This window comes from Condylura cristata, unplaced genomic scaffold (genome assembly GCF_000260355.1).
Source record: "Condylura cristata isolate star-nosed mole 26May11 unplaced genomic scaffold, ConCri1.0 scaffold00004, whole genome shotgun sequence".
In the NCBI taxonomy this organism is placed as follows: domain Eukaryota; kingdom Metazoa; phylum Chordata; class Mammalia; order Eulipotyphla; family Talpidae; genus Condylura; species Condylura cristata.
The window spans coordinates 35,774,193-35,790,211 of NW_004567105.1; the positions used below are offsets into that span (position 1 = coordinate 35,774,193).

Genomic DNA, 16,019 nt, shown 5'->3' on the forward strand with positions numbered 1-16,019 from the left:
AGGCAGATCGATAAAGTACACTGCCGAGGGGAGCAGTGGGTGGGTCAGGAGAGGTCTGCCAGGTCATGTGGGTCACTTCTGGGGCCAGGGATTGAACTCACACTGAAGTGGCTGCAGCTAACTTGCAGTGCTGCGTCATTACCCGTTGCACCACCAGAGAGGGATTGTCCCTAAAGATTTTAATGGCATCATTATTTATAATAGTAGAAGCAATTTCAATGTTCCATAATAAGCAAGCATTTTGTTTAATGTATGGTGTGTGAATCCCATAAAAACAATGTAGCTGAAGACACTGAATTCACCAAAAAATGTTGAGGAAAAAAAAGGCTTCAATATTGTGATATATCCACTGTGATTCAAAGAAAAGATGCCAACATATTAACAATAGTTTTCACTGAAAGCTAAGACTGGGGGTGGATTTTATGGTCTCCTTTCTACTTTTCCACGTCTTCCCAATTTGCTACAATTCATGTGGGTGGCTTTGTTACCAGGGAAAGGAGTTTGTCCAATATTTATAAGGAAACCCTTGAAGCTGTGAAATTAAAAGCCTGACTTTGAATGTATTAAAGAGTCAAACATTTGGGAAATAAATGAGCTGGGTGGGCACAGCCTCATCTGTGACCACGTGAAGTCAGTCTTACTCCAGGTGAAAGGAACATTACCATCACGAGCAGAGCAGGTCCCAAGCTTCTGGCTAGGAGCGATGGGGCCCTACACTCTGAAGAGCTCAGGACTCATCTGATGGGGGTCTGAGCTGTGAAAAGGCTCCTGAGCTTAAATAGCTGATACTGGCCACAGTGTGGCTGGTGTGGCCAGCACTTCTCTGGCCAGTTAGTGCCCTGAGTGCTTGCTGAGCTAGGATACCTTTAAGAACACCATCAGATCTCACATATTTGTTCCCTAAGGCACAGCCTTCTCCCAACTGGAATAGAAATGGTCATGGGTTCTCTAAGCTTGTTTCCCAATGTCATCAGATGTCTTCTGGCCCATTAACCATGCTTTATTCCCAGATCCTAACAACATGGCTCTGGAAGCCATGACTTCACAGGTGTATCAGTTTCTACCTTTGCAGGTCGGCACAATTTTAGTCCTTCTGATTGATTTTTTAACATTTATTTTTATTTATGCACACAAGAACTGGGATGTAGGCCAGAGATGTGGGTTGAGGAGTGAGAGGATTTCCCAGACACAGAGTGGGGAGCAGCACAGGTGAAGCCACTGAAATCCACTGCTGAGGAGAGCAGCAGGCTAGACAGAAGAGGTTTACAGTGCCAAGTAGGTCAGACCTGGCTGGTATCCAACTCAGTCCCAGTGGCTGGTAGTGCTTGATAGCACTGAGACTCAACCCCTGCGCTACTGGGGAGGCCCTTCCTTTGGCCAATCTTGAAGGAATGTTTGAGATTCCACCAATAGCTATACTGAATGGTCACTACAGATCACCACAAGCACATGACTGCAGGGACATTGCAGTATTGACTGAGCATCCCACATGAAACAGCTGGTCACATGCAGGGCATCATCAAGAGGACTACAGGACAGACAGACACCTTCACGTCCACTCATGAGACTCCAGTTTGCAATTCATCAACAGAAGGAACATGGCATATTCCGTTCCCTGATCTCATCCCACTTTCCAAGTCCTAAGGTAATGTACTGAGGACAAAAACATCCTTCACACAGAAGGAATGTGTCTTGAAAAATACATAGAACTGTGTAGCGACAAAAACAATATACGCAACTGTTTGGGGGGAGCATTTCTGAAAATCTTGTTTTTAACATCAATCATTAGATGTGGGACTCTGTCACCATCCAGGCCAAAGAAAAGGCTTTTCCCAGAGAAGGCCCACTTTTGTGAAATCCTTGGACTGGCAATGCGTGTCATTACAATCACATTGCAGAATGATGCCTTAATTCCAGCCATCTTTAAAGAACTCTTCACAGGAGACAATTTTATTATGTAAATAGGCTTTTAAGAGGTAAGATTTTCATCAGTTGGATCTTGTTTTCATCATCCCCAACTATTTATTAAGACTGTACCTTTACCTGCCATGTGATTTGTTGCGTTTCTCTCTGCATTAGGTAAATATTTTTAGGGTCATACCCCCATCTTCTAGGAAAATAGCCCAGAACTAGGATGATGGCTGTCAGGCACACATCGCTGTGTCTGTTTTATGGAAACAGCCACTCTGGAAGCCAGAGTCACCAGGAGTCTATGAAAGAGTAGAACTCTCGGGCTGGGAGGCGAAGCTTAGCCACTTGACCTTAAGAACCTTTGGACTAGAAGCTGTTCTAAAGGCTATGTTTTAAAAAGTGCCCTTAATTTTTAGGAGATTTGTGTAAAAGAGCCATAAAAGGTAAAACTGGAATTAAAGCCTAGAGGAAAGAATAGCTTAGCCTCGGCCGCACACCGAAAAGCAATAACAGGAGCTATGTTCAGAGTATCCGGTCCAGTCCAGGTTCATTGGAATCAGCAGTTACCAATACGACTGAATGATTATGACACTCAGTTTTCTTTTTCTGAACAGAAAAGGCAGATTTATTGAAATATAGGAGATGTCTGCATTGACTCAAATTTTCATTGGAGAAGCAGTTTCCTTCTGAAACTTCAAGAAGGCATGATATCTGGAAGCTAAATATTGGGATTTGAAAGCAACATCTCCATGAGATAGATGCACATTTTGTATTGTTCACCCCAATGCTAGATCACTTTGTTTTCGCAAATGCTGTTGCTTAATGTGCAGCTGTCTGCTATCCTCCTTGTATCTACTGAACATAAAGATGGGTTCAAAAATGGAAGCTGCCATGATGTACGCAGGATTTTTATCTTATTTCTTCTTTTGGCTCAGGCTGCTCCTGACCACCCATCTCACTTCCCCTCCACCCAGGACAGCCTCTGCCCCTGCTCTACTTCTCCCTTTCCTTGCCTGGAAGTTTCATTGCCTGCTAGGACCTAGAATTTACATGCTCCCTGCTGGCTGTGTTGTGTCCTCCCTCCTCAATGCTTTGTTCTCTGCTGTATCTGGAGCTTCTCTGTCTGATACACACTTGCTGAGCTGGTGCGGGCCGAGCTGGTGCGGGCCCGAGGGCACGGGCTTCTCTGGACTGGGCACTGTGCTACTGGAAATTGTATTAGCTACATAGCCTGACACTCGGAAAGATGTTACATGTGCAATAACCTGGCCAGGTGGACATTTTTTGCTTCTTGGTTTTAACATGCAACATTTGAGGCTTGGAGGTTAAGTACCTTTGTGATGGGAGCTCATAAGCACCAGGACAAAAACTTGAACAAAATCCCGTGTTTTAAAAAATACTTCAGCTGACATAGCTTACTGGGAACAATTATTTCTCTAGAAGATATGTAAGTTTTTATGTTTTCATTGAAAATTTGCAAAGTCCTTTTTCTTTGCTTGGTCTTAAATAAGGCAAGTGTCTATGGTTGAAATAGGAAACAAGATAAAAAAGGTACTCACCTCCAGGGCCAGCTGCTCCAGGCCCCTTCCACAGAGCCTCTGCTCTTTTACAGACCACTGCTGCTAAAGGTCTCCCTGGTACTTTACAAAAACAAGAAAAAAATGGATCTACATTATTGTATTTATCCCTCTCTCACATGTAAGGGCACCTTACTATTTTCAAATAGTTGTTGAGAATCCACCTTGTCACTGACATTCAATGAAATAAATAATTTCCCCTTTGATTTGGAAGAAACTGGCATGAAGCACTTATTAATCTTGAGTTAATAGCTCTTTAAGGGAGGCACATCTTCCTGTGACATTTGGCTGACATAAATCATTTATCACTTCAGAGGAAGCCAAGGCACATCCCTATCAGTGGGGCTCTTGGGTCTGACTTTCATATACACTAATTAAAATGTCTGCAACTGATATTCACCGATGCCTTTCAGCCATCTTTACTCTCTCTGTGCAGCCTGGTACCCAGTTCAAAATTCAGGGGTTCCAATGTGGGCCACGAGGCCACAGCAGTGAGGGTTGCAAGAATCAGCTTTGAAGTCATACCATTAAATTCTTTCCCCAAAACTTAAACATGCTCGTTTTTCTTCCAAACACAGAAACCATGAAATTCTGCTCAAACAAGCTGCTCTGAGAGCTATGGCCAGCTCAGGTCCCGACCACGACTCGGGCAGGTTCTGGGACAGGGTGGCTTCAGGGACTGGCAGGCCTTCTACTCCCACAGGCCCTGCTTCACTCTCAGCTGCAGTCACGATCTGGAAGCTTCTTAACTGCTTTTGAGCAGGGAGGTCCACATTTTCATTTAGCAGTGGACCACGCAGACAGTTGTGACCTTTTTTTTTTTTAAACTATTTAACACATTGTCGCCAAAGTTGTCATTTATTCACTTTTTTCTTCATAGAATAATTTAAAAACTCCAGTCCACCACCATCCACAAAGCCCCCTCCACCCCCACTCCAGCCTCTTCCCCTCTGGTCACCTCAGTTCTATTTGTTTTTATATTGTTTTCCATATTTAATTTATATTACATATGATGTTTACTTTGATATTTTTCCCGGTGAGATTTCTCTTCCTTGACAGTTATGTGGTGGATGAATTATCTTGAGTTTCTTCTTAAAACAGTCGAGTGACAGCTGATTCACAGCAGTGTACAAAGCCGCTTTCCCAGGTGACTTCACTGTATATAGAAAGCTTCCTTCCATCCAACACAACCTTACAGATCAGGTTTTCTGACTGAGCAACACAGACAGGGTCCACCAACTAGTTCATTCCGAGTGCTGGCTGCTAGCAAAACAGGCCCATCACATTCCACAGACCAACTCCTGAGGTGGCCTACAAAAGGTAGCTGGCAAAGAACCAAATATTCCTCTAAAGATTCCTGCTCCAACTCAAAATGTGTCAAGTTCCTGTCATGTACATCAATGTGTCTATAATCCTAAAGCTCAGAAAATCTCTTCCACAAGTGCCCATCACTTCTCTTCGGGCCTCTTTCTCACCCCCTGGGGGGCTGCAGGCACCCTGCACATTGCCCTCCCCACAGCCTAGTGCCACCCACGTCCCTGCAGAGCACAGGGGTTGGAGAAGTTGGGCCCCACTTTTTTTTTTAATTATTTATGCATACGGAACTGGGGTACAGGCCAGAGGTGCAGGGATGGTGAGAGGATTCACCACACACAAAGCGGGGAGCAGAACAGGCAGATGGATGAAGTACACTGCTGAGCGAACAGCAGGTGGGTCAGGAGAGGTCTGCCGCGCCATGTGGGTCACCTCTAGGGTTAGCGGGAATTGAACTCATGCTGAAGTGGCTTTAGCTTCTTAGTGCTGTGCTTTAACCCGCTGCGCCACCAGGGAGGGCCAGGGCCCAACTTTTAAATGTAATAACCTATCAGCTTTAGTGCATAAGAGATCAAGGAGACTCAGAGACCCAACCTCAAAAAAACAACAGCTTTCAGAGGAGGCGAGCTCAGGCTACTCTTCCTAGAGCTGTGTTTATAGAACAGGCGGGCAGGCAGCTCCAGCCAGGCGATGACAGTGTTCATGTGGGACTGGCTGGATGAGTTCTAATGAAGACCCCTAGCAAGGTTTCAGCTCACTAGAATCTCCCTCTCATGTTCTGTCAGCCTCTCTCTCCCCTGCCTTCTGAAATCAAATAGAAATAAAGTCCACAACTCCCGAGCAGCTGGTCAAAGTTCTGGTGACTCTGCTATTCTTTCCTAGGAAAGAGAACAAAGAATTGTGCTCCCTCCTCCAGCATCAAACTTCATTCTTCATTTTTTAAATGTTTCTTTCATTGAGATGCCTTTTTTTTTTTTTAAGGTCAGGCATTTTCTTCATGTTGGAACATTTCTAATCTAATTCAGCTAAGTGTCTCCTTCTGCTGAAAATACTCTTTGGGAAGAGAATGCAATTTGGAGAGACAAAAGAGAAAATAAACAAAGCCAATATACATTATTTAAAAGGAATGTGTAGAGACAAGAAGCATCTACCTATTGGATCAATTGAGTGCTCCCTTTGGATACATACAGCATAGGAAAATGCATACTTTCTTCATGTTTTATAAACCAAAATAAAATGAGATATGTACACATTGCTCCAAGGGATAAAAAGGTTGCAGCGATGAAATAAACAAAAAATAACCCGTTTATTTACTGCAAAGAGTTATGCATGACATAAGGTTAAGATTCAGCTGTAACATAAACCAAGGTACAGGGGGTGGATGTGGTGGCTTCTGGTTATTTTCGTAGTACGGGGGTGAGTTTTGCAAACATGGAGGAGTACAGGGACCAGATCACACAAATACAAGCACATACCATAGGGACTCTCCCAGGAGCCACACCCTTAGATTGTCTACAATAAGAAAATGTGAAAGGACAAGCAATAATACATTCAGGAATTTTTGGAAGGTAAAATAAATGCATGTGTCTTTGAAAACAAGTGTCCTTTGAAATTTAGATTTCAAAAAATAGCAACAAAGTTTTCTTAAGTCAGTTTTTTGGGTCATGGTGTCATATAGGGTATTATGATCAGGTGGAAACAGTTTATATCATTGAACCCCAAAAGGCGTAACAAGATGGCGATTCCATGTGGGAAGAGCAAGGTCATTGCAACAATAATCACACAGTATACAAACCAGGCTAGCACATGACACATATGTTAATACTGCAGAGAAACACAGTATCCCAATCCTGTGTGGTTCACTGTCGATGCAGAATCATGCAATTGAAAACATGGAGATTACTTAAAAAAAAAAGTCATCAGAAATTTTCAAAGAATTGTTGAATGGACTCTAACAGTCAAACCAATCCATTAAATATTCGGTTGCAATCAAGTTAAAATAATCTATTTCCTCTAAGGTTTAGTGCCCAATCCTACCTATAAACACAAATAACAAAATGGTTCATTTTGTCTCCATCACCATTGACTATCTGTCAACTCCATGAGAACATGTCTCTTTTTAGAGTTTCTGATCTCTGCTTCAAGATGACTTCTGAAAGAGAAAAACCTGGAAATCTCCTGCTTCCCTTTGCAGTGTTTTCACTGGAGAACTGTAAAGAGCAGATTGTGAATGAGAACGGCGTTAAGATAAAAAGATGTTCTCAGCCTTCATTCACCAGCGCTCCCCTGGTCACAGCTCACCTGGAGATTATAGAAAGGGCGACTGGGCATGAGGTCCTTGATGCCCACCAAATCGCTGATAAAGTGAAAGACAGTCTCTATCCCACCGGCCAGAATGTCACACTCCAGGTCAGCAGCTTTGGGATGAACTGTTTCCTCTGTATGAAAACATATTCTTGGAAAGTTTACTCTACAATCTGCCATAGAAGGATTATTTAAAATCACTTTAATGTGTGATTTTAGCAAACACACACGAACTGGAGGAACATTTTAAAATCTGTGATCTGTGTGCTTAGAGGGCCTCTCTGGTCCAGCCCTGCTCCCCACCACAGCATCCCATGGCTGCAGCACCTTAGGCTACATGCCCAGAGGGGCCTACAAGACAAGCCTCCAGGACCCGCAGCCCCACACATCCCCAGAGTCAGTTACCTCTTTCGGCTGAAGGATTGTAACCATCATATGATAGATATGTCTTTGTTTCCCTGGCAGAAAGCAGGTTCCATTTTTTCTTTCTCATGTTCTGTCATTTCCACATGAGATCTGTCATGGTAGCTCAAGAAATAGCCACACTCATCACCGGCACCTGCCCAATACTCCATGCTTGTTTGAAGCGGAAGGCCCATCTCTGTCCAGAAACAGTCTCCAAAGCTTGGAAAAGCAAATATTGTGAGTGGAAGATCTTCTTAAGAAGAGTTAAAACTTGAGAGGCATTTATTCCTCCCAAGAAGGGATTGTATGCTTCTATTTCTGGAGTATTCCTATAGACATTGGCTTTTTAGGATATGACAACTGTTAAATTTCTGCAATTTGGAGAATTTTAAAGATAGCTTGGAACAGAGTTGGGAGGGAGCTGATACCAATCATTTTGTTTGATTTTGCTCTTATGAAATACTATGGGAAAATGAAGGCTGCAACCCTATTTTCAAGGGAGAAAATATTTTCTGACTAACCAGTGTAAGTAACTTGAAATGTAAGAAGATCATAGGCTTTTTGAATCCCAGAATTAAGATATGTTATCACAAGCTATCCTGCCACTTAATTTGCTAAACAAACCAACACTTAATTAAAAATATTCCTTGTGGTTATCAATTCTGAGCTGTACTCTCTTTTCTAGAGTTAATATAAATCCTTCATGCTTTTAAAGCTTATTCTAGTCCCCTTATTCTAGTTTTAGCAGTAACATCTGGATCAGCTACTATAGATTGTTACTTTCTTTTCTTGAAGATCAGTCACATCTCCTCTTCCTAAAACTAACAATCTTCTGAAATGGAGTTCTCAATTATTTAATAACTTTCATTTTTCTCAAAGTTCTCCAAGTTCCAATTCTTGGACAGAAATGGGTGGGAGCTGAGAAGTCCCTAGCTGGTGGGCTGAGGGTCCTATGCCCCTCTGTGCCCCAGTCCAGAGGCTATATTGCATCTCTTGGTTTTATTTTCCAATAAGAACAGGATTTCTTATCAGTACAACAATTGTGCTTACTTAAAAAAAAAAAAAAGTGACCTGGCTCCTTTGTGAAGTGCTCTCACTAGTCACTTTACATCTTTGTGATAATAAGCAGCATCTTCGAGTTCCTGCAGTGGGTTTTTCTTTCCCAGGTGTGTTTTCAATTGGTCTTACCGAGGTTCATTCTTTTTGATCTTTGCTAGTTTTTTGCATTTCCCATGTCTTTTTGAATCCTTTATGCTGCTCATGGGGACAGAAGATACTGGTGTTGCACATACTTATCATTGGCAATAACTTGAGGATGACTCCGCTCCACCCTGCATGAACCACCATTGTGGACACCCCAGCTCTTACTGCTCAGGGGTGGCTGCCTGACTCTGTGCTGAAAATGAGGACTTTGTATCCAAGTTCTATATCTCCTTGGCCACCAATTTTTTTCATATGGACCTTTGGTAGGATAAAACATTTCAAAACCAGCCTTCCCCCATCTTCTTAACAGAAAGAACAGAAAGAAGTAAAACCTATTTATAATAGACAAAGATGGATGTTACACTGTGGGAGGCAGGGGTCTTGTCCGTGGGCAGTGAACCCAGAGGGGGCTTGAGCGCTTCTTCACCCTGCTGACCCCACACCCCAGGGACACAGGCAGCCTAAGGTGGTATACGAGGTACTTTTTAGAAAGGCATCAATGTCCCTCAGGCACAGTTTCATGTCAGGTCAGCAAAGCACCTATGCCTCCCAAATGCCTAAGCTTGGGGGGGGGGGAATGCAGAAAGAGTGGGCAGGTGGGCAGGGATGCTTCCCCCAAATACCCTACCCAAGCCCACTGGCAGGGAGGACCTGCACCCACCACAGGAGGGCAGGGTGTCTGCAACCAGGCACCAGGGAGGGAAGGAGCAGCCTTCTGGGTGAAGTTTGCTGCGAGCCTTCCTGTGCTTGCACCCGAATCCTATTTGAGTGGGGAATGCCAGCTATGCCAACTTGCATAATGAATGACAGGGCTGTAAATAGCACTCACCTAAGAGACCAGAAGCCTCTCTGCTGCTTTGGTCATGGCGCCCGCTGTCCACCATGTGTGGTGGCTGAAAGCCCCACCCTGTGCTCCATGAACTGCCTGCCAAGGTACCTGCTACCATAGCACACAGTGAGCTGGGGGATCCCACTGGGCCCTGTCAAGTCCCTGATTGTTAAACATCTTTTGTGTGAGGACTGTCCTTGTTTGAAAGAGAAGGTACATGGAAAGACCAGAGCATCCTGGTTTTAAATCAGTTAAGGCGACCTGACCAGACAAGGAAGCAGGACTAAGAAGCAACGTGGGGGCCCCTGGGTTGGTGGGGAGCCCAGGAGGGTCAGACCTTTTGGCTGGATTCGCTGTTTTCCTTGTTTGTCAGATGATGTGCAAAAGAAACGTTACTATGAAAACCCACTGCCTAAATCAAGTCATAAAAGTTACCCAGCAGGGTCTGTAAATAAAGGAGAAACATGGAGCATCTCAGTAGACTAGAACGATTATAGGCACCTGAGTGTTTGTTAAAAAGTAGACAATGAGTTAAGGTTTATTATCTCTTGGTTCTGTTTTGAGTGGTTTGTTGTTTTTTTTTTTTGGCAAGGAAGATTCATTATGAAAAAAATCTAACAACAACAAAACATATACTTTAATCACACTTGAATGCTTTCTGGTTGAACCAACTAACAAAGTCTGACTGAAATCTATGTAGACAGCTTCCTCTTGGACTTGAGACCTTTCCCGAATCTTCTCTCGCACCCACACCCACACATGCACAACAGCACCAGAGCGTCTGCTTGTCTGCAGTTTAAAAAAAAAATGAAAGATGTCATCGAAAGTTGAATAAGTCAATCAATCATCACACAGTCCTTTCTTAGATTTACTTAGTAATGTCCAGTGGAGAATTCTAGTTTAAAAAAAAAAAAAAACAAAAACACAGCAGTTAATATGCCACTGATTAGAAAGTAAGTGCATGAACAACCTCTGAGTATCAGCAAGACCCAGTTACTGGAACATTCCAAAGCACCTCGCCCATCATGTTGTGCAAGAAAAAACGGCCACAATCTGGCTGATCCCAGATTTCCGACCAAAGGAAAACGCTCATGCCACTGAGCAAATGATGCTATCTAAAAAGAAAGGAATTGAGTTCCTCTCTCTGGAGGTGATTGCTACCGACACCAGTCATGTGGCAAACAGAGTACAAAATAAATATCTGAGACACGATGTGTTGGAATCGACTTCTACAGCCGAATTGGAAGCACATGGAGGGGTGAGTTCACGATATATGTTTTTACATGGTCTTCAGCCTCTCCCATGCCACCCCAGCCACTTGAGATAGGTTTCCTGCTCTGTTCATTAGCTGGACAGTACATACTTGATGGTAGAAGCCTGTCTGTGATTTAGAGAAACCCACAAAGGGTTGGATCACACCAGAGTCTGTGCTTGGTGTCACTCTTCTCAGTTATCGTCTTCCAAAATGATGGACACTGATCCAACCCTGCATCGAAGGACCGAGAAGGGAACAGCAGCTCCTGGGCAGTATCTTGTGGGTGCGCCTGACGTGGTTCTGGGGAGGCGGCACTAGGGGAGAGGCGGCTTGGAGAGACAGTGGAGCGGGGCGCACGGGGGGCTGTCCTGAGGCTCCCCCTCCGGGGCCTCTGGGTCAGGACTGCAAGGAAGAAACAAGCAGTGAGCAGCGTACAGGACCAGGGTCCGACAGGGGCAAACAGACACAGCACATGAACAGGAATTGTCCAAACACAGACGGAAAGTCGCAAGGAAATGGTCCCGGGCGCAAGCATGCCTCGACTAGCGCAGCTTGCAGTGAGACACATGGGAAGGAGAGTGGAGGGTCTTCTGGCAATGGTTGAGGGGTCCTGTTCCCATGGAGATGCACTGGGCTCTGGGTAAGTAGCCATGTGGGCCCCACTATAGAATGCACAACCCAGTCACGAGGGTGGGGATAATGCAGAACATTCTGTATCATTCTGGGTTGGGAGCTGAGAAGCTGCACTTCTAAAGAGCTGGACCCAGGTATTGGGTGGGGAGGGGATCACTGGCAGAGCCTAATGGGGGACAGTGACCTGCCAGGAAGCTCTTTGTAAGAACCTCGCCTGCCAGGTGTAATACATGGAGGAATTCAAAGCACTTTTGGTTTGCTAAGTATTTAATGTGGATTCCTGGTGACCTTCTCTGAGGGCAGCTAGGAGGTAGGAAAGTAGTCAGGTTGATAAAGAAGCAAATTCACTGAGTTTCCCAAATGAAAACCACAAAACACATTTGGGCCCAGACCTTTTAAAAATGGGACTAAGATGGAGGAAGTCACCCCTGAGGAAAAAGAACAGCATCTTCCTAAAACTCTTCTTCCCCATCTAGTATGGCATCAGTACCACACAACTCCTTTTTGCCAGGAGGAACGTTGGAGGAAAGGACTCAAGCTTTGTTGTTAGTATGATTTATTAATATAAACATAGCTTCTTAGAGCTGATATTATCACTGAAGTCACTAAAAGTTATCATTAGAAAAAGTAATTTTGATTTTTTGGTACTGAAATTATCCTCTTACATCTCTTGAATTTTTTTTTTTAAACATATAAGAGCTGGGGATAGGGATGAGAGGATTCATCAGAGACAGAGTGGGGAGCAGAACAGGTGAATCTACTGAATTTCACTGCTGAGGGGAGCAGAGGGCAAAACAGGAGAGGTCGGCTGTTCCCCGGTCAGGGATCAAACTCAGCTATACTGGCTGCCAATAGTTTCACAGTGCTGAGACTTAATCCTTTGAGCCACCAGGGAGGCTCTACATCTCTTGAAATTATTTTTTAAGACTTATTTATTTGAGAGGTCTGCCACGCCATGTGGGTCATCTCTGGGGCCGGGGATCGAACTTGCACTGAAGCCGCTGCGGCTAGCTTGCGGTGGGTGCTGCATCCTAACCCATTGTGCCACCAGGGAGGGCCCAACTCTGAATTTTAATACAAAGTTGTGATTATGTATAATACTGATCTGCAAGGCTAACTATTCCCTAGTTTTACAACGTTAGCAGGACTTGAAGAGTGAGTCTTCAACAAGGGGAACCGTCCCCTACTGTCATGTCAGGAGTCTCCTGCGTCACTCAGACAAATGGTGAGAAAAGCCAGGTCAGACCCTCCCCAGCCTTCCTGGCAGATTCTTTCTGCTACAGGTGCGAGATCAAGGAACACAGCTCTCTTTGGTGGACCCAGCATATGACGCAACAGCAGCTGTGGCAAACAGTCTGGAGGGCCTCACCAGGACCTGAACACGGGAGCACTCATCCTGTCCTCCCATTGTCTTGGTTATTCCAGATTCCTTACCCAGAGTGCAAATGGACACTACACCGTAAAGATTTGAATTTGCCTAGAGCACAGTTGCGCTGGGTATGTGACTATACAGGCAAGTTGCGGGCTATCATGAAGAAAATACATTATTTCCTTAATACTTAGCCTTTAAGAAAAAGAAGAAAAATATGAAATCCTGCCATTTGCAACAACATGGGTGGCGCTGGAGGGGGCAATGCTGAGGGACACAGTCAGCAGACAGACACCGAGGGTCTCCCTCCCTCAAAACGGAGACAATGCCAATGAAGAAACAAACCCCGAGCAGGGCTAGTGCCTTTTCTCAATTCTCTGTGGACATGAAGGAGGTGGCTGCTGTAGACGCTGCTGCACTTAGGAGACTGGAAACCAGACACTTTCAAAGCTGATTCAACTACTTTTCTCTAAAGCAAATCACTGACTGTGTGTGGGTATGCTGGAGGCTGGGAGGGCTTCAGTTCCACACCCCCACACAGTGGGGAAATACCCAGCCCAGCTGGTTCTCAAAACTAAGCCAGGTGAAATAAAGTCAAGCTTCAGAGATGTCCCCGCATCTCTCCACTCCCTGGCCAGGCAGACTGGGGCGCTCATAAAAGGGAGAGTCACAGGCCCTTGTGAAGAAGGGATAGCCCAGCTCTGCTCCCTCCCCGAGAACCTACTGACACCCTAGTGTTCCTAGGAAGGGAGGGAGGGAGGGCCCAGGCAGCAGGAGCAACTCCCCAAGAGCACACGCCTGTGGGAGTGGAAGTGGGGTTCAAAAATAGCCATCTGACTTCTGAGCCAGTCCTTTTACCCCGGAATCATCTCTCTAGGTTGTCAGTGCTGCTTCTGTCCCAGGCCTTGACCAGTAAGCATAGTGAGGCCCCTTGGACAGGCTTAAGCCTTTGTAATTATGGTGGCTGTTCAGTGACCCGCTGTTAATGTTCATTCATAAACAGAGCTTTTCTGAAGTACAAACCCCTTTTCCGGAAGTGGGGTGGGGGGCAGGGGAAGTGGACACATGAGGGGCTGATGTAGTCCAAGAATTCAAGTGCCTTTCCCACTAATGCCACAGTGGGCAGCACCAGCACAGGAAATGTTTAGGGGTGCTCCTGTGGACCCCTGGCTCCATCCCAGGACCCCACAGCCTGTCAGCCACTAGCTGGAGGGAGATGCGTGGAGCTTCACTCAGCAGAAGGCTGCCCTAACAGAGAGCACTAGGTTTGAGGGGAGAAGCTGGGAGCAAGGGCAGGTAAGGGGGAGATGTGAGGGTGCAGCCTGCTCCCCAGGGCCAGGGAGCCCCGGTGTGGATCCACAGAGCTACCACGGGAACAGGCGCTACCAGCACAACCTCTGGCTCAGTGTCCATGACTGTGCCTGCCCAGAGCTGCATCCCCCTCACATCTGGACCACCCCACTGCGAATACCCTTGTGGACATCAGTTGCCAGGGTCTCCTCTGCCTTCCAAGTTCAGGTGTAAAGAGGGTACAGAGCAGACAGGAAAGAGAAGAAGCAAACGACGTGCAGAGCAGACTTGAGAAACGCACACCCTGCCTGTTCACTGGCCCAAGACACAGATTCTGAGCAGAGTGAGTGAGGAGGATGCAAAGGAGCCAGCACCTGACCTGGCAGGTGCACTTGGAAGGGAGCAGCCAGGCCCTGACGGAGCAGAAGCCCCAGGTCGCCCAGAGCTGGGAGCCTGTGGGCCGGTGTCTCCGCAGGTGCCCAAGGGAGCCCGCAGGGAAGTGGGGTGCAGTGGCAGGGAGTGAGCAAGCAGCTGGAGGACGAGGGGAATGCATGCAGCGCGGGCGCGGGACCACCGGCGAGGGTTTACCTGCCAGTCGGGCTGTCTGGCCTCCTCGCTAGTTGTGAGCACTGTGTCGGTACGGAGGCAGCAGGCTGCTGACAATCTACAAGAAACTGATAAATTAGACACGTGTACAACGAGATGACAGAGCAGCGTGTTAGTCACAGTCACGGAGGCAGCTGGGTGAGATTTAGTGAGGAATATACCTTCACAAAGAAATGTCTGTTAAGCGCCCCACCCCCAGGATGCCAACAGAAAAAGCAGGACTTGCCCCCTCGAATACAGTCTTAAGAAATAAGTGATATAACGCTAGCAAGTGAGCGCCCTCTAGTCCCTGAGGATGGAGGGGCCGCCCACCGCCGGTGTTGGGCTAGACCTACAGCCACGAGTCCGGCATATAACAAGCACGACTCAGGATCCGGACCGGGACGAGACGCTGGTGCCTGACACTTGCTGTTCCAAACAGACCCTGTTCTTGCAACTGATGTTCTGCCTGGGGGAGATGCGTAGAGCATCCATCCAGAGGCACCAAGAGAAGTGGGGCCAGCGTGTCCATGGCTAACAGAGTATCAGAGAAGGAAATCATCTGTACAGTTGCCTGAAAATGGAGCTGTCAAAAGCAAGAACTGTGAGCAGAAATCTTAGATTGTTTATTATAGTAAATTGTTAGTGACCTCAGAGTGATGGGCAGTGCTAACCTGAATTAGGGGAAATGTGTGTCCATTCTGACCATCCTGAACTAACTCTAGCTTAACTGAGTGCTGGCAGGAGAGGTCTGCAGCCAGCAACTCCCCCAGACCAGGTACTGCATGTGCTAAGTAACCAGAGAGCAGTCGGAGTCCTGGTCCCAGCTCACCAGAGAAAAGGGGTTAAATGAGCAACTATTTCTGCCAAAAAAGACTTTGCATCAAAGTTAAAATCAGACTTCACAATCCAACTGTTGGATAAGAGCAGCCCTTCCTCTTGCTGACTGCTCCAAGTTGGTTTGCTTAGCTCCCCTCTTTTATTTTCCCCGGGGTTATGGTTTAGCCCGAAAATCACCAAGTCTGGATTTTCAGCCTCGAATTCATGAGGCTTACTGAGATTTACACTCAGACTCTGGCCTTGGCATCCCCTTCTGAACGTGTTCTGGAGTGCAACAGCATTGCCTGTGGACGCCAGAATTCTAGCCTTCAGGACCCGCCCTGGAGGAGGTGGGAGGCGCTGAGCTGTGACGCCAGGTGGGCATGACTACTGAAGGGGATGGCGTGGGCGAGCTTTCTTGCAGACGAACCTAGTGGTCGCTGCTTATGTGCAGAACAAAGAGGTCTGATCTCCCGAGTAGCTGACCTGCAAGTTGTGGGACAAACTAAGAGCTTGTCATGTGTA

At 46.1% G+C, this 16,019-nt stretch overlaps 1 protein-coding gene across 8 annotated transcripts in view; it reads right to left on the reverse strand.

The window, feature by feature from the left end:
* Positions 1 to 6,090: 6,090 nt before the first annotated feature.
* BICD1 (bicaudal D homolog 1 (Drosophila)) overlaps positions 6,091 to 16,019 on the reverse strand; it is a 143,162-nt gene continuing 133,233 nt past the window's right edge. For 2 of the 8 annotated variants that reach the window (XM_012735289.1, XM_012735288.1), the window contains exons 9-10: positions 14,679 to 14,754; positions 6,091 to 11,200 (exon numbers count right to left, since the gene is read on the reverse strand). In XM_012735289.1, the coding sequence (XP_012590743.1) occupies positions 11,113 to 11,200; positions 14,679 to 14,754 (164 nt within the window). In that variant the 3' untranslated portion in view covers positions 6,091 to 11,112. Of the gene's footprint in view, positions 11,201 to 14,678; positions 14,765 to 16,019 lie in introns of all 8 variants that reach the window. The other 6 variants (XR_001146288.1, XR_001146289.1, XM_012735291.1 and 3 more) reach the window with 6 other exon arrangements.